Raw genomic sequence first — 22,662 nt, 5'->3', positions numbered from 1 at the left:
TGTTTTTAAATATTTTGATCTTTTGCTTTTGACAGTTATTTTCCAAGGACGCTGTTTCATTTAAATCCATTGGTGTTACATCATTAGAATACTGTATATACTGTTATTAAGTAGTATGAATTAAAAGAAAAAAGGGGTAGAGAGAACAGGGATTAACAACCAGAACCATTGTTGGTGCAGGAAACACTATGCAGGAGCAAAATGACACTTAATGTAACATGTTATTACTCTGAGTAAAAATGTATTAATTGACAACTATTTGCGCACCATCTGAAATATAGTCTGTGTACGTCGGAATACGTGACTGTTGGTACCGCTGACGGCAACATCCTGTGTGTTTGGCATTCCAGGCAGATGCTGTTCTGCAGAGTAACACTGGGCAAGTCCTTCCTTCAGTTCAGTGCCATGAAAATGGCCCACGCCCCCCCAGGTCACCACTCTGTTATAGGACGACCGAGCGTCAACGGACTGGCGTACGCAGAGTATGTCATCTACAGAGGGGAGCAGGTGGGTGCACACAAACACACACACACATTAGTATTATGACTGTAAATAACCTTGATTTCTCTGAAACATGCCTGGTTAGGTCCTTGAATTTGATGGATTTGTTTTTCTTTCAGATCTATTGATTTATCAGTTTGACTACATATCAGAAAATAAAAAGAACTGACTGCAGCTGAGATAAGTTTGATATTTAGTTTTGCTCTGATGTGTCCACAGGCTTACCCAGAATACTTGATAACCTACCAGATTGTGAAGCCTGAGAGTCCGGCCGTGCCTGCTGCCACTTCTGAGCAGAAGTCCTAAAACACAGTCATAGCTGGATCCTAAGAAAGCCAGACTGCAGTGGACTAGAGCTCCTCGCTTAGAGGACTAGAACTGAACTATGAGGTTGTTTAAAACCTCGGACCCAAAATGAAGGTCTCCGGAGCCGAACTTGAGGTGGGTCGGGGGGGTAAAGTGTGGACCAAGCCTCGGACGACCCTCAGGGAACAAGACGTGGATGTATCTAGCAGAAGACGAAAAGGAGGATGAGGAGGCAGTGTCTTTGAGTTTCACGGGACAGCACACGCTCAGTGCAAAGCAGCAGACAGCAAAAATCCATCAGATTCTTTAATTAATTGGAACTAATTTAGCAGGGGAAAGAGAAAATGGTTTGATCAACATTCCTGGAAATGTACCAGTAAGCTAATTTTTAAATTTGCAGCCCTCTGGCTTGATCCTAAAAGCAATTAAGGAAGCAATTACAGCAGGACACAGTCCAAAGCAAAACAAACATCCCTGATTTTGCACCTTTGCACTGCTTGTGTATCTGCCCCCAGTTTTTATTAATGTGTTGTTTTGGTATCGTGTTCTCCATCAGCTTTGTGCATCATCCACAGCAACAAAACAACACCCAGGGGCCACTTCCAGGAACAGCGGTTGTTGTGCTGCGAGAAACAGAAATCCAGTGCATTTTATGTTACAGCTTGTCATATTTTTCACCGATGAGGCTCATGTAAACAAGACACAGCTCTCTGTGTGTTTGCTCGCATCTTTTTTCTGCTACAAGCAAAGATGAAGTGATGAAACAAGTGCGAGCGGGGCGAAGTAGAACAGATTACAGCGGACAAACACCCAGAAGTCAATAAGCAGTTAACTACCAGGAGACCACAATCCACTGCTGCTACCAGACTTTACCGCCACAGACCAAACTGGTTCATGTAAGAAGACAGCTGCTGCCAGCAAGCCTCCGAATCCATACAGTTAACACAAACACAGACATCGTTTCTAGAGTTTTCAGAAGATGTTTTTCTGGTTTACTCGACCAGTGCTTGGTGACAAACAAGCAGCAACCACAATAACCGAGTGTGATAGGCTGAGACACCTGTCAATCAAGCCAGCAGACCTGCTTAAAGGTACCATATACCGTATACCACACATTTCTCTTGGATATGCATCAGGAAATATCAATGTTTTAATGTTCATGAAACATTACATTTTGCACAGTCTCATACTGCAGCACCTCTATTCGCCCTCAGCCCTTCAGAAAATTTAGAGGTTTTCTGTTTCAATGTCAGCCTGTGTTTTGGAGTATCTAGAAGCCATTTTAAGATCCACATCTAACTTCCGCATTGGCTCCGACGATCAGATCAAACATAGCGGTTGCTGCTTGATTCAAACCAGCTCAGATTAAAGCAGTTCAAAATCAGTCTTTTACCAGAACAGGTGGACCACAAGGGGACCAGACTGCGACACTGTTACATGTACAGACGGGAAACAAAGGACAAACCTGACTGAATGAGCTGAGAAACAAGAAAAAAGAGCAGGCGCTTTCGTATAGGACAGAAGAAGTCATTGAAAGAAGTGAATCAGTTGGAGGAGAGAAGGACGTGCTCCAGAGACTATAGAAGGTTTTTGTTGTTTTTTCTGTGAAATTGTCACCCGACTGTATCAGCACTAAACACACACATACAAACGCTGGACTCTTTATCCGTGTTACATTTCAGTCAAAGCTGCACTTGGCGATTCAGACAAATACAGTAAGGAAAGTTGAAACTTGAATACCAAATGACCAGAAAAGACAACAACACAAGAACTGGTTTAGGCTGAAAAGGTTGACTTTCCAGAGATGTGATTGATTATGAACCTCGATGTCGTCAGTTGCAGCTTTAACAGTCACTCCTCTCACTTATGTGTACTTGCATCTTTTAGTTTATGTTTTAATGTCTCCCACATTTTCCAAATGTTGTTGTTTACAAGAACCTGCTGCCTTTTCAGCCCTTTCCTCGCTTCCTCTATCATGTGATTCCCCCTAGTGGTGCAACGGAGGAATTAAAAACAGGAGTCCTGTTTGTTAGGAAGCCGTCTTCATTGGAATTTATTTCTACACAAATACTGTTTATTTTTGTTTTTTTAAGAGGCATATTCCATTTTGTTTCTTAATTTTTCCCCATCCTTCATCTTCACACTTTTGGGTTTTAACTCCTCGAATGTTACAAACGAATGTGAAAGGTGAGCTAAGTCACTATATCTTGAAAAAGACATTTATATGACCAGGTTGAGTTAGAGGATGATGGGTATGTTGTACATAAATATGAGCTATCACATATCTGGTTGTACAAACAATTTTCAGTGACACACTAACATCATAACAGCCTGGTGATATTCCACACACTACGTACTGTAAGCTGACCATGACTATGTTTTTTCTGTCAACAGTTTATTTATGATTATGTTTGAATAATGACACTGTACACCACACGGGACCACACTCGAGTTTCATGTAAATCGTGTCAAGTTGAGCAGCGCTGACAGTCCAGGAAACTCCTTGAAACTGTGCATTGGCGAGGGAAGTGGCCTTAAGAATTTTAGATTGCCTTGGAATCGCTTGTTTAGAAAATCCAATCAGTTTTTGACCAAACTGCTCCGATTCTTATATTTGATTTATTTTTTAACCTGACTTTGCTCCTCAGATTTCAACTGATTTGCATTTTTCAAGGTGAAGATGACGTTGGTCTGAGCCGCATGCAAACAGTTGTCAACAGCGAACCGAGCCCAAAATCTTCACACGATGAATACAAATATCTGCCCCTGATACTTTTAAACAAAACCTTTTTTGTTGGACTAGTTTTAAGTGGTGAAGTTTCCAACATCAGCACTTTTTTGTTTGCCACCCTACACACTTCATCCCAGTGAGCGATAACAGAAAGGATTCGAGTAGCAGCACATTTCAGCAGAGAAAATGACAAGGAAATGAATTACAACTGAAAATTAAATGAAGAAGTGGACAAGAGCAACATCAACTGGTGACTAAAGTAAAAATGAGGAAAAAACTAATACGCTTGAAATGAAATTGTAATTGGGGAAATAAGACTGCAATACTGGGGCACAGTTAACACAATATATGACCCTTTAATTTATGCGTTTTTAAGACATGACTGAAGTTATGATGATGATTTTAAATGTTTCTTTTACACACACGATGTCATCGGATTAAATTATTTGTTTTTCCTCACAAAGTGAATGATTTAAAGGGGCAGTATGTAGTTTTCGGAGAAGAAATTCAAAATGAGAATTTTCATTATTGCGATATTAATGAGGTTATCATACAAACTCAGACACATTTATAACTGAATAAACAAGCTGTTCTCAGAGGAAAATAAGATCCCCAGAACACTGAGGCTGGAAAGGTGGCAAGGTCCGCTACATATAAACAAAATAAAACAGTATGAATGTGTTGTCCTTTACAGTCAGTTTGTTCATTCAGACATGAAAACAAAGACTCTGTTTATTTAGTTTGTTTAAATATAAAAACCGTCAGTCAGTGAAGATCTTTCTCTTCTGATTATGTTTGTCCCCCAAAACTACATAGTGCCCCTGTAAGAACTGACATTTCTCACATGCCCTGAGCTCAATTTATATTTTCAGAACAGGTTAATGACAAACAAAGCAAGTTTAAAGCCAGAAATATATATTTTCCTGTTTGTCAGCACTGGAGCAAAGGTTTCAGGTGAAGTGTCAGCATCACAGCGTTGCTGTATATGGAGCAGGTGGAGTTTACGGTGTCGACCTCATTAAGGTCAACAGATTTACTAGCAGAGAGCCGCGGGCTTTGTTTTAAATGACACTGTAAATAAACTAACTCCAGATGGGCCTTTTAACGGCTCCTTTATGGATCATTATGAGTTTATTTTTCTTGCTTTGTGTCCTTTTCAACTTTTCAAAGACTTTTTTTATGTGATAATAACTATTTGAATTGTGTTTTAGCTGCTCTGTCTCTACTTATCTGTCTCAAGGGCCGGGCAGCCATCTTGCTGTAAATAGTTTGGAGGGATGTGGTTCAATCGATTCATGCCTCACCTTCTGACCCGCCTTTTACCAGGAGCAACCAGTTTAATTAACACATTTCTTCATCAGTAATGTTTAACCTCCTGTTGTACAGACGGTTGTACAGCGCTGCTGACCAGATAACATGTGGAACAGAGAAACTCCTCACTGTTGTACAGAAGAAAATCTTAATAAAAGAACTTAACAAAATGTGCTGTTTTTGTGATTTTATTTCATTCTTATTCCAGTTTGTTAGACCATGTGGTTATTTAAACATACTACAAGGAACTTCTAACTGATTATAAAACCTATTTGAGTTGTCAGTGCTGACAATGAGGAAGGAAGCTGCTCTGGAGTCTGGTAGTACAGCACTAAAATAAACTTTTCTTTGCGTCCCCATTGTCATTTTACATTTATTGGTCTCAGCCACAAATAGATACATCACTTAAGCAGCATCGCCTACCTGTCATGTACTTCTGCAAACCAGATTGAAATCTTTGGTGGCGGGGCTCATACCTCTTTTGGCGCCTGCTTCCCCATGACAATCACGTGAGATGGATCACATGCGAGCCCAGTTGCAGTCTGCAGAGCCATGAAAGCAAAGAGCTGAACCCACAGCCCCGCCTGCACAGAGCGGCGTCAGCTGTTCATTCAAAAATTAATCATTTCATGTGTCAGAACTGCACCATCAACACTGCACCTCCTTGGGTCCTCAGCAACAAACCTGCCAAGTGTGAAGTAGATCAGATGAATGGCTCTTGAGATACACAAATAACACACAGACAGATACTGTTTGTCTTGTCTGTTATTTGTAGTTAGGTGTACTTTATAATTCATCTTGCCTCTGTATTTATGTTTGTTAATTCAACTCCACTAAAGCAGGCAAGTCAGGGTCGTTTCAGTGTTGGCTTTGGCTTAGTCTGCCAGATAAACTGGCTAAAAATAGGTAACTGTTATTTGGTCAATTTTGATTATTCCTCATTTTTTATATTTTCTGACCTTCTGCTGCTATTTTAATGTCAAATTATAGCCGAGTTCTCAGTATTGTGAGATCTGGCACAAAAGGAGGGTTTATCTCAACGTTAAAAAAAAAATCTAAGGACATTAATTTCCTTGTCTGAGATTAGTGAGGCACTTAACTGTCTTGAAACTCCAATTCATCCTGTTTCCTAAGCCGTTCAATTGATTTTCTGTGTTTGCGAGGAGATGAATGGCCATGAGAGTAAAAATCGTTTGGTAACTCAGCCAATCCAAGAGCGGGAAAAGACGCTGCAATTCATCAAGCGAAACACCCATTTGGATGGTTAATCTAGATAGTGAGAAAAAGCTAATTCATCAATAACCTCGCGGATAAAGAGACCCAATCAACTGTTGTGGTAATCCATGAAACCACTGGAAGTCTAAGTATATGAAACAACAGGGGCGTCAATATTTTTCACCTCATGGTACTCATTTTAGCATTGATGGGGTTCAAAAACAGCAAATTCGACAGATTATCTAAACACCAAAACCGAGATGGCGCATTCAAAAAAATCAACAACAAAATAAGCCCTGATTGTTGTATTTCTGATCAATACAACTAAATTACAATGATGAGTGCCTCACGACAAGTCACTGTAGTAACCTCGGTAACAAACAATATTCTTCACATCGCCCTAGACGGAGTTACAAAGTAATCAATCATTACCAGGTGCAACAATTTTGCCATGCTGCCTCTCTGAAGCATGATTAGTTATTATTATAACTGCCTGGTCACTTAAAAGACACTTTTGCTAACCAGTAAACACAAAGACAAATCTAAACACCGGAGCTAGCATACAAGCTAACAAGCTAGATTTTTAAGCTACGTAGCTCGACTGCAACATTGTATGCCCATATGCGCCACTGCGAGTATTGATGTAACCGCCACCACCATAGCCTTGTGGTTAAAACATAGAATGAAATATATATCAAGCAAAAACTTGTCAACCAAATGTCGTTGTTGTCTGTTCTCCACCACTGTTCACAGTTTGGGCTTGAAGGTATCTGACCAGGTAAAAGCAGGCACTGCACCTGCGTGGGGGAGGGGCACTGCCCAGTAGGCAGTGGAGCCACAGACATTGGATTTTTACACAGCTGACCTGTATCTTATCATAATGACAATTTTAGCAAATCTAACAAATAGATAGTTAGAGACTACAGCAATAAATGACGATCAAAGATGATATGGATGTTAACACCTCTGGATTTTCCTGAATTTTTCAGGAGGGCAAGGAAATTATGTGTATTGACACAGGTGCTCTGACTTTTGGACTCATAAATCTCTGTTGTTGTATTGTATTAGCTGGGAGTCACACTCCCACATGATGCTGTGTTAGTGCTGTGCTCATGTTTTGCTGCCGTCATCATCTGAAAAAGGCTGAAGAGCACAATTAAATGTCTCCATCACTAGATGGCGATGCAGGATAACAGTACTTACCTCATGACTGACCACATGCAGCGCTCCCTGGTATTTTAAATGACAAGGAATTCACATGCTGCTGCTGTTGATAGATTCCCATTTCATCACCTTATCATGTGTTTGAGTAGATGTCTTCATATGATCGAAGAAAACCCAAAACCAGTCTTCCATGCTTATCTTGCTAAATGAACAACTGTAATGCTGGAATCACAGCTGTATTCTTTATCTCTGGGGAGAAACACCTGAGCTACATATACTATAGTATTTGTCTTATATTGATCAATGAAACAATTAAACATCATGAGCCACTTATTGTCTCACTGATATTGTAATGGATTAGATTATTTTCAATAGGTGTTCATATTAATGTGTCCACCCCCTCGACTGTATTTGACATTTTGTCTTTAAAGTATCAGTTTACCCAAAAATTGGAAGTAATGGGGAAGAAGCCCCAAGAAGTGAAATCAAATTGAAAATACATTCTTTACACCCCCAGTGTGCAGTCAATCTGTTGTTTATGTTTTAAGACGAGTCCTCATCTGCCTCAGTTGCTCTGAAGCTCTAGGAATGAGACTACGAAACCTCATCCGACTTTCCATTAGCATGAAGATGAGAACACAATGACCTCATTTTCATTTTTGGGTGAATTTATCCTTCAATCACTGAATAAATTGGACATATTGAGCCATGCAAAGTTGATCATTAGCTCACCGATATTGCATTGGATTGTATTAGATCACACAGGTGTCACTGTATTGTGTCCAGCACTTGACTGTAGGTGACATGCTGCAGTTTGTCTTGAAGCTCCAGCCTCCTCGTCTTATTTTTGACAAATTAATATATAATAAACTGATACTTTCTTTGACATTGTTATGTCATCGCTATGTGATTCCATGAGTCATTCAGTTACGTCTATTTTTTCGTGAACCACATTCGCTAAACCTGGAACTCTTAATATGTGCACGTCTACATTACCCAAAATGTAATGTAAAAGTGAACACAACTACAGTATGATAATCACCATCTTCATGTAATTGTGTGTATTCATACAAAGAAAGCACATCCAGCTTCATTAAGAACATTGTTTATTCAACAGTGGATCCTCAGTAATAAATAAATGCACAGGTCATCCATTCCACAATAAAATTGAGGGAAAGTTGTTTTTTGTTTTTTTCGTTTTTTATATAAATGTCCAAGTGGAGGATTGATATTGCCATGATGGGTAAACAGCATTGACCAGACGGAGAGACAAGTCTAGACAGATGAACTAACACAGAGAGGCAGACAGGCTGACGGACAGACGGACAGACAGGTACCACACAGATGTGTACAAAGTATTGCGTTTCTCACTGATTGGCTCTCTCTTCTCTGTCGCTCTCTCTCTCTCTCTCTCTCTCTCTCTCTACGTGGACAACATGTCTTTATGCAGAGTCTAGTCAGTCTACCATCACCATGATGTACAAATCAATCATAAATTATAAATACAGTATTGCATCACTTCAAAGTGCTACAGAGATAGGTGCCGACAATCTTTTAAAAACTGAGAAAGGTTTTGTTTTCTTTGAAACCGTCTGTGTGTGTGTGTGTGTGTGTGTGTTTTGTGCGTACATCAGGACCCGGGTATAAAAGCAACCATGGTTGGACTTTGTGCCTTTGGACATCTAGCACAGAGTGTAGAGCTCAGCCTGGCCGAGAGCAGAAGCAGTACAAACGTTGTCTCAAATTGTGTTGTTATGAAGATTTGATGTGAGTACAGTATTGCATGACTTCAAAGTGCTACGGAGAGAACTGCGGACAAGAGTTATGGTTGTGTTGTACGTACGTCTGTGTGTGTGTGTGTGTGTGTGTGTGTGTGCACATTAGGACTCAGATATACACTGAATGAACTGACTGAAGTCTACTTCCTGTTATTGGATTATGGCCTCAAAGCACAAAGCGGTCTCTTTTGTCTCCATGATTGTGTCCGTCTGCGACTGGACGCGAGTAGAGGCGAAGAGGGTAGCTTTTGCCCTGTTGACATTGTGGAATAAGAGTCTGTATCACACTGCTGAAATGCTGAGATTTGCTTTTAAAGTCTAACATTCAGCAATCTGTTTTCTAGCAGCTAAGAAAAAAAGTGTGCCACTGGCAAATCCAGGAACGCCTCGATCCATGTGATACCTTTAAGAACAAGGCACAAACATCTTAAAAAGGAAGCCTCCGCTGGCGATGCACATTTTAGCCCGTTTACTGAAAAAAACAGCAAGGATGAATTATTAATAATGGATTAAAATGTGCAAAAACACCAGCATGTCTACCAGAGCTACTGTGCTCCAAAGTTTACCCTCCAATCCAAAACAACTTCTGTTTATGAAGGGGTTTCCTACAGTGTGTATCATGGGCCTGCAGTGGGGTTTCCCAGTCCGTTAGCAAGGGGCCCTGGCCTTTATTTGGCATCTTATTTTATTTATTTAGCCCCTCTTCAGTGAGGAGATGAGGCGCAGAGAAGAGGGGGTGGATGAAGATGAGAGGCAGAGATGAGAGGATGAGGAGGAGGAGGGGGAGGAGGGGAGGAATATAAAAGGATAAAAAGAGGAGAGGAAGGTGTGGGGGAGAGACAGAGAGAGGAAGAGGACGTATGAAAGGCAGGAAGCTCCGGTCGGATCGCCGGCAGAGCACCTGTCACTGAAGAGGCTCCTGCTTTCTGTCACCCTCTCCTCCTCTCTTTCTTTCCATCCATCTCTTTTTGTCCGGCAACAGGACGGACACCCAAAAGGGGGAAAGAGCGGGTGCTTAAAATTCCTCCTTCCTTCCTGTGTCCATCTCCTCTCCTAAAGACCTGTTGTCTCCATAGCAACAGACCCTGTCCTCATACTGAGCTTATTCAGTTGGTAGTCATGAATGTGTGTGTGTGTGTGTTCGGGTGTGTGTGTGAGGCAGAGAGAGAGAGTGTGTGTTCGCTGCTGCTCATGCCTCTCTGTGTCAGTGTTTGCGTGTCAGTGTGCCTCTGTGCGTGTTGTTGTCGTTTTTGTTTTTGTTTTTGTTTTGTTTTTTTCCAAGGAAGAGGGTCAATAAACGTCAGTCCAACACTCCGTCCACACTCGTTTACTGAAACAAGTTCTCTTAGCCAGTTCATTTTTGGTCAGGGGAGCGTTGGCTGGTTTCTGAACTGTAAAAAGTTTTGTTTTTTTCAGTCTTTTGAGTTTTAAATCAGGCACCGTGATGCTTCGCACCTCATCGCCCTGGAAGCATGAGCAGCAGTCAGTAAGACCAATGGCAGCCCAGTCTGTGCTCAAGTTAGTTTGTTGAGGGGGAAAGGCTGCGATCGGCCGTCCATCAGCAGCCTGGAGAGGTCGTGATCGGGCTGTGGTGAAGGTAGGCTGAGTTCACCACAGAAACAGGGAAGTTGAAAATGAACGGCGAGGTGGGCGTGGCTGACGTCGAGGTGGCCGTCGTTGAGGACTTGGGCCCGAGCAGCGGGCTCACTGTGGCGGCTGCTTCTGCGGCGCACGAGGTGGCGAGGAGCTGCGACTCGAACTGCAGCAGCTGGCCCATGAAGCTGAAGTTGGGGGAGATGATGCTGCGACGCCTGCGCACAAACTCAAAGGCTTCGTCCAGGCGCACACGCTTCCTCTTCATCAGGTAAGCCAGGCAGATGGTGGCTGAGCGGGAGATGCCTGCTTGACAATGGACCAGCACCCGCCCACTGGAGTCGCGTACTGAATCTGAAGAGAGAGGGGGACAGAGGTCAGAGGTTTCCATGGACAATTAATAGAATTAAATTTGCAGGTCTGACAATTGCCATGGACTTTTGGAATGGACCATGGAACTTTTCACTATGCAGTGAAACATCTACAGAACGGATTGGAACTATAGTTGGTGCTCACATTCATGGTTCCCAGACAATAAACCTAACCAACCCAACTAACAAAGGCAGACTACGGCAGGTCATTCTTTTGCCATCTCAGAAAAAAAAAAAATCTCTTTGGGATGACTTTGGCAACCCCATAGCTTCTTAAACCTCTAGGGTCATCACATTTTATTAGTATTGTAGTATGTATGTATGTATGTAGTATTGTTATACTTAGTCGGTTACCACCAAGTTACCATGGCTGTCTGCCTCGAATAAGCAAGACAAGACACCTCAGAATTCAAACCTCAGCTCGATGTCTAATTCCAAGCAGTTTCTAACGCTGGCAAATCCACACAGCACAACATGAATTCTGTACCGAGGCTTAGCTCTCTTTTGTTTAACCCTTATCAATCAACCCGTCACTTAAAAAATAAGTGCTCTTCTTCTTTTCTTTTTTCTTTTTTTACAGCCACAAAGTATTTTAAACACAACAGATGTACAGTGACGCGTCGCCTCAAGCCCTTCTCATTTCCTCCCCACCACACTTTCATGCCTCTCCCCCTCTCTGCGCAGTCAAACTGGTTACTAACCTCAAAGTGAGAAAGCAGCAAAATCACATTTAACTGAAACATGCAAGTGCAAAAAATTTGAGTCATCAGCCTCTTTCACACTTCCTCCCCTGTCCTATTTATGTCTCAGCCTCCTTCAGCGTGTTTGGATGCATACTTCCTTACTGGCAATAACCAGATTTAGGTAATAGTTTCAAGCGTTTACGGTAACTCAATAAGTTGGAATGATTAGTTGAACAATCGCACTAATATGGTGGAGAATGTGTAGTGTGGCCTGCAGGAAACTGAGAGCACACAATCATAAGAAGACAACTGAGAGACTTCATTTATTGTTTTTTCGTATCGATTAATTTAATCTAGTGTTCCACCACTGCTGGCCATGCTGCAGTTTGAATCTAAAATTACCGCTTTGAATCCAGCTCACCCCACGACCCTCTCTGAAATATTAACTGCCGATTCGTGATCCGCCAACAACCACTCCGCTCTGCTTTTTTTTTTTTTTTTTTGAGACTGTCTACATTGTTTCTCCCTCAAACACAAATAGACAGATTTCAGGTAACTCCACCACCACAGCGTCTGTTCACTCGGTAACAGTGGATGAGTCAGACTCTGGTCCCACAGCAGCTAACTATGACGCATACCAGCACCTACACACACACACACACACACATACAGAGTCATGAACATACACTCACAGCACGGAAAGCACACACAATGTCTAAATGCCGCAGCACGGATATGCAAAACGAAAGCGAATCTTGCACTTGTCTGTATTATAATATACACAAACGCAAATCAGTCTGCAGAGCAATGATTGATTGATATATCTCCTCATTACAAACGCTCTCTTTTGTCTTTTCCTCGATTGGATTATGTCATTTTAGTCGCTGGGTATTTTTTGGGGCTCTTTGTCTGCCTCTGTAAAGTCTGCTGAAATGTATATGATAAAGGGGTTTCTTGAAAAAATTCATTTCAGACTGATTCCCAAGAATAAATGTCTGATTTGTCATCGTCTGCCTGCTCTATATGCAGAGTGTATCCAGCACATGAAAGCTTCTCCACTGGACCGGGGAAATTCTTAAACTCAGACAAGAAGTGATGGACTTGACATTTACAGCCCAAAAAAATGTCTTTGACATGTACAAGCAGACACTGGAACAGAGTGCACAAAAAGACTTAATAAGCAAACCAACTTAACAAAGATACTCTCTTTAGTGTGACCTAAAACTGATGATAATGACCTACAAATGAACCACATAAAGTACAAGCCTGTCGTAGCCTGAAGGAAGCTCGTTTCATCTGCGGCTATCCACCACGGGATAATTCATTTGTTCTGCTAAGTTACCACACACACACACACACACACACACACACACACACACACACACACACACACACACACACACACACACACACACAAACTCACACACTTACTCACTGACCTATGAACTCAATAGCTTCCAGGAACCAGCAGCTGATGTCTTCTTTATGGTTGTCCTCCACAGGAATACATTTGTACTGGTACGCCCCTTCAAAGTGGTTGGGGCAGTCGGCGGACACGTTAAGCAGGGCTGAGATTCCTATGCTGTCCAAAACCTCTTTCTTTGAGGCATGGAGGGCGCTGCCAAGGTAGAGGAACGGGAGGATCTCAACTGGGCCACCCTAGATGAAAGACAGATGGGAGGAGGATGATAAATTAATGAATTAATGAATTAATTAAGAGGCTTTTTTTTCTATTCTGGGCCTGTTTGTTCGTAATTCATTCATTCATTCATTCATGAGGAAACATCTCCTGACCCAGCCTAACTTGGAAAGCCATGTTGGACATAAATTACTTAAATGAAAAAGAGCTTATATGACGAGACAAAGAATTCACTGTCTCAGCAGAGCAGCAGGGGCCAGACACCAGATGACTTTAGTATAAGCGTGACCTCGCTTAAATATTTTGTTAATCACATTAGCCACGCTCATCATCAGACAGGGAGAGCTTAGAACCCGTGTGATGGGGGTCATTCGATATGAGCCATTTAGTTTATTTCACGCTCGTTATTTGCCCATATGGAAACTCACTGTAGGAGCTTGCGTGTCTGATGAATTAATGTTGATCCTGATCATGTTGGTAAAGAAACCACAGAGTTCAGCGGATGTATTCATGTTTCTGATTTAGCGATAAGTACAGTATATTTATCTTGGTGATCTAACATTCACCATACTCTCATTCTGTGTTGAGGACACGTTGTTCTCTTTCTGTAATAACACTTACCAGGGGAAAAAACAGTTCTGAGAAAAATATGCTCCACAGCAACACTTTCTGAGAAAGTACAGTGTGCTAACATAAAGAGTACAGGAAATACTGCTACTTAATTAGCATAGTATTGACTCAGGACATGATGGTTTGTTTTTCTGGGAAAAAAATTTAAATATGTGAATATGCGTTTGTCCTTTCTGGTTTTGTTGTATTTTGGTTTAAATACAAATTGCTGGCTGTAACATGTAAATGCACACAATTAAAAAGATGGTTTCATGGTTAAAAACTTGCAAGGAGTGTCATTACATACATAATACATACATACATACATACATACATAGGTAACAGATTTATAACATATTCTTGTAGGTAGTATATAAAGAGGACACACACATACACGTGATACTGACATTTACCTAAAGTGACTTTGCCTTAAACTAGTATTGAGATAATTCTAGGCTGTTTCACTGAATTTAATTTTTTCTGTTCGTTTTTGCTCAGTTAAAGTTACAAACTTTTTTTTCCACCTCTGTGTATGCTTTTACTTTGAGTGTAATTTATTTCCCAATTGTTAATAGATATTGCAATAATATTGTTATTGGGAATTCTGGTAAATGATACAAGCATGCATAAGCATGATATTGTAACAACCCAAAAGGCAATTATTAGAACTTGTTAGAAGGGTGAACATCACTTTACTGTATTGCAGCCTTTAAAACCAAGAAAAGAAAGCGCCTACTCCATTTCATCATGTAACAATATCCAAAATCTAAGATTTTACACAGTTTCATATCACAAAAATTATCTATATTTTCCCCAGCCCTCCACATACCAACCAAATTTTAAAGCCATTTTGTGTTTATATTTAAACACATGAAGTCATACTCTAATGTAAAAGCGCAAGTGTTGTTTTCCCCTTTCAATGGATCTGAGGGGGACATCCTGTTTGGCGGTCTATACCGGTAGTGAGACTTATTGACAAGGGCCCTGTCTGTTTATGTCACTGCCGCTGACGAACTCGGTCCTGACACAGCATCAGGAAATGATCAATACTGCTAAAAGATGTAATGTGAGGATGGGGGTGGACGGTGAGAGGGGGGGGGAGCAAGTGAGTGAGATACCCATCTTGCATTTCTGTGCTGCGACAGCGATCCTGGAATGAAAACTCCACCTGACGGTTTGGCCGAGACTATCAAGCATTTTTCTATGAAAAACATACAGAGGCTGGATTGTCTGCAATTCTCTCCTCATGCGTTCCAGGGGAATTAAACCCACACACAGCATGTGACTGTGAGCGTTGCATAAAATGTGCAGGCTCAAACGGCAGATCACTGACCAAAAAAACCAGGCCACATGGGTCCCAGGAAGTGACACAGCGGTGAATCAATGATGAACTATGACCTCCAGTGCAGCCATATCACAAGCGATTTAAACAGAAAGAGGATTCTGAGAATATTTCCTCATTAGTTAGCCGTTACTAACACAGCCTTCAGATTGAGGAAAGGAGTGTGTAAGTGCACATTCACTGCATGGGGAAATACAGTCGAGTGAATGTGGGGAAGTGAATAACAGTCGAGCTGCAAAGCAAATAACTTCCAGCGTTTGCACAATTACAGCTCTGTGTAAACGTGGGCAAGTGAAGATGACTTTTAGTGGATAAAACACTGAAACAGTTGACTAACCTGACATGGAAAAAAAAAAAAATCCCATTTGGATAACACGTGAAGACTTTAGATTAGATGGATTAGATATCAAAGACAACAATGATGCTATTTCTTTTCTGTTGCATATTATTATAAACTGAATGCTTTCAGTCTAACCGAGTGAGACATTGCTTTCATGACTGAAAAATTCGCTGCATCCTTACAGTACATCATAGTAAAAGGATAAAATATCATGTAAAAATGCTCTCATGTAAAAAAAAAAAAAAAAGATGTCTTCTCTGATGTTGTGAAGATGCAATAATTTCACTAAATAAATTACATGCTACATTTTTATGAAGAATTCTTGTCTGCACTACATAAAAAAGGACATACGACCTGACACCGACGTGAACATAGGCCTGAATGAGTTTGCCCTAAATTGATATTGCAATAATTCGCAGCTATATTTAGACACACAACATGTATCTTGATGTTTTGAAATCTGATAAAAAACACTTAATAAACGCTACAATAAAATAAAAATTCATCTTAACTGTGACACCAAATAATATTATTTTCAGGCTCTAAACGTGTGTGAGGTTATAATGTGGGCTTTATGTGTTTTTACCTGGTCGTGGTGTGGCGTCCCACAAGACGAGCACCCAGAGTCGATGCTGGACTGGCTGGTGAGGGGCGGTAAGGATTTGGTCTTTAAACAATACTCTGGGTACTCTGAGAAGAACCTGTCGTAGCCACCTGAAACAGAAACATCATGATCAAACGTGACACATCAAAAGAAGTACTATGGTATATCTCTAAATTAGACATGCAGACTTTGAGACCCTCCGGGAGAGTTATAGAAATAGAGAATTATTTGTTTTGTATACATAAAATGCTACAGACGCATACTCAAGGACAACAGAAGCGTTGCAACCTGCACATTGACATCCCGTCACAATCCGTGCATGGATTTACTCCTCTGCATTCAGTGAGCCTGACACAAAGTCTATTAAACTGACCCCTGTCCTTGTCCATCCTGTGTCTACTGCCATGGATTTGAAAACAATTTCATCATCCCTCTGCAATTTTCATTTTTTCATACATCTGCAGACTGACTGTTTCTCTCAGCACCTTAGGGATCAAACCAGATTAACTGGGGGAAATGTCATCTTTGGGAGCCACATACATACACTCATGCGCTTTAAGGCATCTACGTCATTAGGATGCACAAAAAAAAAGAAAAAAGAAAAGAAAAGAAAAATGCGCCACAGCTTGCAGCAGCTTTGGTTGTCAGATTTTCCTGCAGTCTAAATATAGTCTGGTGTTTAAATCGAGTGTTGATTTTTTTTTTTTTTTTTTTACAGCCTCCCATCTGTGATATATCCGAGGCAGACTGTTTTGTGAAAGGATCTTGTGTGTCCTGTGAGTCCCTCCAGTTTGATGTGGCTGCTACGCATCAGCATTACCTCATTCACTCAGCTCACGGCCATTGGTCTATGCGTGAATGTGTGTAGCTGCGAGTGACTGAGTGAGTGTGTGTATATTGTGAAAAAAAATCTAAAAAAATTTAAATAATACACCACTGCATACAAATAGAGCAGGCACAGACGGCAGAATATCTCAAATTTTGGTTTATAGGCAGCTGCAAAAATGTTCTTCTCTAAAAGAGGCAAAAACATTATATTGATTGTGTTGGATGAAAAAATAAAATGGGCTCTGCCCCAGTAAGTCTGGTGTCATCTCGAATTTGATATTGTTTTAAAAATGTTAACAGAATAATTCTAATGCTCCGAGTGAATGTACTGTTATGATTATTATTTTCATTGCTTTAAAAAAAAAAAAATAATAATAATACAATTCAGGAGGTAAATTTAAGAAGCATAATTTAAAAGCTGAATTTATGATAAATAAAGACAGTCGCGTTAATTCAAGAGGTCCCCGTTTTTACCTTTTAGCAGGTATATGTGAGTGCCGGAGGCGTCCCTGTTCAGCGCGTTGAGCACCACCATCAGGGTGCTGTCCTCCTTCACCGTCTCCGCGTCCGGCGTCCTCTCATCGTACAGCACCGCGGCGGAGTACATCCCGGAGCGGAGGCGGCCCCGGACCTCCTCATCCCCGGCCAGTAACTGGTCCATGCTGAGCACGGCGCCCTTGGCCCTGCGGCGGACGATCGTGTTACAGCGGGCGTTGACGGCGCCGCGGATGTGTCCCGCGCTGTAGGCGAGGAAGGAGCGGCAGTCCAGCAGCAGACACTTGCCGCTGTCGTCCTTCAGGAACCGCTTGAGCACCGGGCAGTCCATCTCTCCCAGGTCCTCCATCGCACTTCGTGTCAAGCTGCGTGTGTAAGCTTCACTGTGGCTTCTCTCTTGTCCCTCTCTGTGCCCCCCGTACCGCCGCCCTCCAAGCCTGCGGATCCTGCGGTGGATTCGCCTTGTAGCGTCTATCCGCGTATCGTCCCGCACATTGCACCCGCACTACTCTCTGTACGCTCGGCCCGGTCACCTCTTCCTGTCTCCCCCTCTCTCTCTCTGTGAATGTACCTTCTCCGGGTTGTTACTCTTTTTTCCTTTTTTTTTTTTATGAATGGGTGCATCGCGTCACAGCGGAGGTGACGTCAAGCGATAGCAGCCTATCACACGGCGCCCAGTTTCCCGTCCCCTTTCCTCCTCTGCCGTTCATTCATAAAAAAAAAAGAAAGAAAAAAAAAAAACAGACATCAATGAAACCAGAGGTGATGGGGTGGAGACTAGACTCCATGAGGCGTTCAGTGGAGTCTTTTATTTTTCTCTTTACTCGGATTACTTTTTCCTGTGATTTTGTCCCTTTTATCACTTTCATTTGCAATGACTCATATTGACTTCATGTATTTCGTAATTTGTATTATATCTCTTCTGCCATTTTGTATTAACTCACCTCAGACTGAGTGTCCTTGTGTTTATTCTGTAATACTGCCTCCTGCTTTTGCAGATGCTAGTTGTCATTATTGTTAAATTTAGTATTATATTTTAAGGGTTGCTTGTGACAAAAACAGAGCTAACAGAGCCGTGAATACAGGACTTAGAATGGTCATTTGGCCAGAAATACAACATCAAAAGAATGCAAATGTATATTTGTTTCTCCTGGATGTGATAGCAGGCAGCTGTTTGCTAGAATTTAAGCAACTTCATAAGATAGCATTAGCAGTGTAGGCTATCTGTGTTACCCTGCTTTCATGTTTTCTGCCCCCTTGTACCCAAAAATCAACTTAAGCAACTTTAAGGTCATATCAAGGAGCTGCGGACTGCTTGAAAAAAAGTTTTTCAGGCCCAGGACTAGCTGGTTAACATGTAACTTTGGTTCAGAATACACACACATCTTTAACATAACATCAATATTGTCACATCGGAAAATTCTTTCATACTGCACCTTTGAGGTTCAGCACCATTACCTCACCTATAAGGTAATATCAGTCTGGTTGTGGTATAATGGGATGAGAGATGTGCTGGACTGCAGGTGGGTGTGCTTACGCATAGTATGTGCGCACACATACGTTTGTGTGTGCGTGTGCACATACGTCTCAGTGTGCATCTTTGTGTGTGGGGGTGTGTAATCCTACAAGCGGAAACGCAATTTGCATCTCCTATCACACAGCCTTAGCGAGTGTGCTCAGGTATTTGCATGTTGATCTCATTTCCATGGTAACGAGGGGAAAGAGAGCAGCACGGCAGCAGATGAGAGGAGGAAAACGCAGACACCCTGACACAAACAGGCTGGCTGCAAAACAGGAAGACACTCCAGCTGAAAGAGACAGACAGATGAACACACTGCACAAAAAAAAACCACATCGGTTTAATGCTGCATCACTCCCAGGTAGACTTATTATGATTGGGTCAATGTATGTGTGTGTTTGTGCTAATACATGGGTAGGCAATACAGGTATGGATCTGTGCTTGTTAGGCTTTTGTGTACAGGCCTGTTAAAATTGAATATTCCAAGGTGTAACTAATGCAGTACAATTTGATCTGACTTAAAAATAAATAAACCAATGCATAAATACATAAATGAATAACTCAACTTTGAGCAAAATCTAGACCTCAGTAGAAGCAATATGGCTGCCAACTCATTGTTGGAAGGCAACAATTCAATCGTGGAGGTATTTCTATGAAAACTGGACAATTTTTTGAATGATGATTTTAAAGAACAGTGATAAATGATGCACCAGGCATTACTTTCGTCCTTGGTATGGCTCAAACTCCCAACACACTGAATCCTACATTTCCCATTTCATTTTTCATTTTGCTGCGTTTGTATGCTCAGCCCACCTCCTGAATTTTAGAAGTTGTTCTTCCGACATTGGCTGTATTTACATTCGTAAAGTCAGACTATGGCAGCAAGGTGGACGATGTTGTTGCTCCGATTTGAAACTGGTATAAACTAAATCTCGTAAGCCATGAAAAATATTTCAGAAATATGCATGTTACCATCAACATGATGTTTAATTTTGACTGCCATGTTTTAGTATTATATGATGTCAACTTGGCAACTTGTGTACCAAGTTTTTCTCTGACTTTGTGAGTTACGGCTTCAGACTTTATCGATTAATCCAACACCACATGAATGCACTATTCAACCTTCCCTGCTCATAACTTAGCCAAAAGACTCAACTGATATCACTTGAGTTATTTTCTTAAATCTCTAGAAACAGCCTTCTGCATATAAATGCAAAATGTGATGTCCAGGAACTAGGTCTTAGTATCGGAAGCATTCTGGTTTCCATTTGTAGTTTTGGGGTAGTATTGACCTGTCGTGTTTGAGCGGGAATTTGGCTGCAAGCATGTAAACAATTTGTGTCGACAACAGAAAAGGCTAAATTTATTTAAAGTGAAGGCTGAAGTCTTGACAGGGATATCTGTTAACCAGATTATCTGCTGGCCAAAGTGGAAGACCGGACACACTGGATTCAAAAATACTGATGCTTTGGGTTGGTTGGGCAATACCTCCATATCTCTGGTACACTACTGGAGGGGTGAACACTGTACAGCCAAAACATGTTGCCCTATCTGGTGCTTTGATAAGGACGGTGAGAAGCGCTGTCTTAATGGAACTCAGTCAGGTGTTTTGGGTTGAGATATACATATTGTCTAAATCATGCAAAAAAAGTGCATAATTACAGAACTATATGTGTATAAATTGTGTGCATGTGAAAGTGAGTGTTAATAGTTGGAAGAATCAATGCGGCAAAAATAAATCCCGAGTGAAAGGACCTTGAACGTTAACACTGAGGTGAGCGAAGGTGAGATGGAAGATGGCAGACGAGACAGCGACGACGCAGAGATGAGGTGGAGGAAGAGATGAAGGATGACAAAGAGGAAGGAGGGGGAACAGATGATAGAGTACGAAAAAAAAGAGGTGATTACTTGTGCTGGATTGCAGCCTCTAGTGCCCCATATTAACACACACACACACACACACACACACACACACACACACACACACACACACACACACACACACACACACACACACTACGGAGCATTACTACCGACCCCAAACAATGCCTCGCACAGGAGGGATGGTGCTGCTGCCGTAGCAACAAGGGAGAGGTGTGGGAGGGCGGAGACAGCAGGCAGGGGGCTGCAAGGGGATTGGCTGCGAACAGACTCCGCACTGATGTCATCTCTCCCTCCCTCCCCCCCTCCCTCTGCTCTCGCCTGTCCATCCATTCATCCCCTCACATCGCTCGCTCGCATGTCGTCATCCGTCAATACAGTGAGTGAGAGAGAGAAAGAGAGGGAGGGTATTTTGTGAGCACTGCACACGTCAGTGTTGGTAAATATCTCTCGTCCTCCTTTTATTTTTTTTACTACATTTTTCTTCTCTCTAATCTCTCCCTCCTTCACCTTCATCATTTTGTCAATGTTTTTTTGCTACTTAAAAGCACAGTGCATGTTGCAGTAATACATTTGGGTAAATGCCCTGGACTCATATTCCTGTGTTGACCCAAAGAACGGAATGTTAACACATTAAGTGAAAACATACAACACAGAAGCCTGATCTAAAATACATGCACACAAACAGCAGAAAACAACAGGAAGGGTGACAACAGCAACACAGACAGAGTGACAGCAAGGTGACGACAGCAAGGAGCAATCTGTGGCTGTGGCTCAGATGGTGGAGTGGGTCATCCATTTCAGGGCGGGCGGTTCGATCCCAGACTCCACATGTCAACGTGTCCTTGAGCAGCAGGCAAATCGCTCCCGGTGGCAGAGACAGCACTTTGCATCGGTGTGTGTGGTGAATGAGAGGCTCATTGTGGAGGTATAAAAGTCTAGTGACCCATTTCTTGGAATAGTCCAACATTTTGGAAATACGCATATTGGCTAACATGTGTTACAAGATTGATATCACATGCTCATGCCTGTACAAATAACATGTACAAAGTAATATGCAGCAGCTGGTTAGCGTAGCTTAGCATAAAGACTAGAAGCAGAGGAATAGCTAGTGCGCCTCTGCCCGAAAAAAAAAACAAAATCTGCCTGTAGCACCTTTAATTCTCATTAATAAGTACAATTTTGTCCAACCCTTTACATATCATTTCCAGTTGTTATGCTTAACTAAGCTAACCATGAGCTGTAACTTCAAATTGAAAGTGGTATCAATCCTCTAATATCTCTTGGCACATATTTCTCAAACAAGTAAAAGTATGTAATGTAACTGCGGCATTCTGTTTTTAATATTTGTTATTCATAACAGTGAGCAATAGCACAGTGAACTGCTGCTGTTTTTTAATGGAAATCCTACAAACAGTGAGTACAAATAAAGTCCACAAGGCAGGATAATTAAAACACCAACACACCAGAAAAAACACACACGCACGCACACACACACACACACACACACACAACAGACATGAATGAGCGTGTATTTGTGATTCATGTGTATGTGCTCTAGATCTGTCCCACTCCCTAATCCCATAATCCAGTGGTTAAGCCTTGACTGAGTGCCGCAACGTTTTCATGAATGAGTTTGTGTCATTTGTCATGTGTCTGTGTGAGTGTGCCGACAGAGGCAGAGAGAGGGGGCTGAAAGAGAGAGAGAGAGAGAGAGAGAGAGAGAGAGAGAGAGAGAGAGAGAGAGGCAGA

General features: G+C 41.7%; 2 protein-coding genes across 2 annotated transcripts in view; one reads left to right on the top strand and one right to left on the bottom strand.

Annotated features, from left to right (window-relative positions):
- tnksa (tankyrase, TRF1-interacting ankyrin-related ADP-ribose polymerase a) overlaps nucleotides 1–5,019 on the top strand; it is a 115,647-nt gene extending 110,628 nt beyond the window's left edge. The window contains exons 28-29 of the mRNA XM_037116521.1: nucleotides 351–507; nucleotides 721–5,019. Coding sequence (XP_036972416.1) covers nucleotides 351–507; nucleotides 721–807 — 244 coding nt within the window. The 3' untranslated portion in view covers nucleotides 808–5,019. The remainder of the gene's footprint in view (nucleotides 1–350; nucleotides 508–720) is intronic.
- A 3,298-nt stretch (nucleotides 5,020–8,317) lies between these two features.
- Nucleotides 8,318–18,076, bottom strand: dusp4 (dual specificity phosphatase 4). The gene is made up of 4 exons (XM_037117832.1): nucleotides 17,490–18,076; nucleotides 16,170–16,297; nucleotides 13,093–13,312; nucleotides 8,318–10,953 (listed from the first exon to the last, which is right to left on the bottom strand). Exons 1-4 carry the CDS (start codon nucleotides 17,857–17,859, stop codon nucleotides 10,565–10,567), a joined length of 1,107 nt encoding a protein of 368 aa, XP_036973727.1. The 5' UTR covers nucleotides 17,860–18,076; the 3' UTR covers nucleotides 8,318–10,564.
- Nucleotides 18,077–22,662: the final 4,586 nt, after the last annotated feature.

This window comes from Acanthopagrus latus, chromosome 12, assembly GCF_904848185.1.
Source record: "Acanthopagrus latus isolate v.2019 chromosome 12, fAcaLat1.1, whole genome shotgun sequence".
Taxonomy (NCBI): Eukaryota; Metazoa; Chordata; class Actinopteri; order Spariformes; family Sparidae; genus Acanthopagrus; species Acanthopagrus latus.
The sequence above is the reverse complement of the archived record's forward strand: the minus strand, read 5'-3'. Positions and strand labels throughout refer to the sequence as shown.

Coding starts and splice junctions, on each gene's coding strand:
- dusp4 (XM_037117832.1), bottom strand. CDS start 17,859: ATGGAGGACCTGGGAGAGATGGACTGCCCGGTGCTCAAGCGGTTCCTG. Junction 16,298..17,489: donor TCACATATACCTGCTAAAAG/GTAAAAACGGGG, acceptor TTTCTGTTTCAG/GTGGCTACGACAGGTTCTTC. Junction 13,313..16,169: donor GGACGCCACACCACGACCAG/GTAAAAACACAT, acceptor TCTTTCATCTAG/GGTGGCCCAGTTGAGATCCT.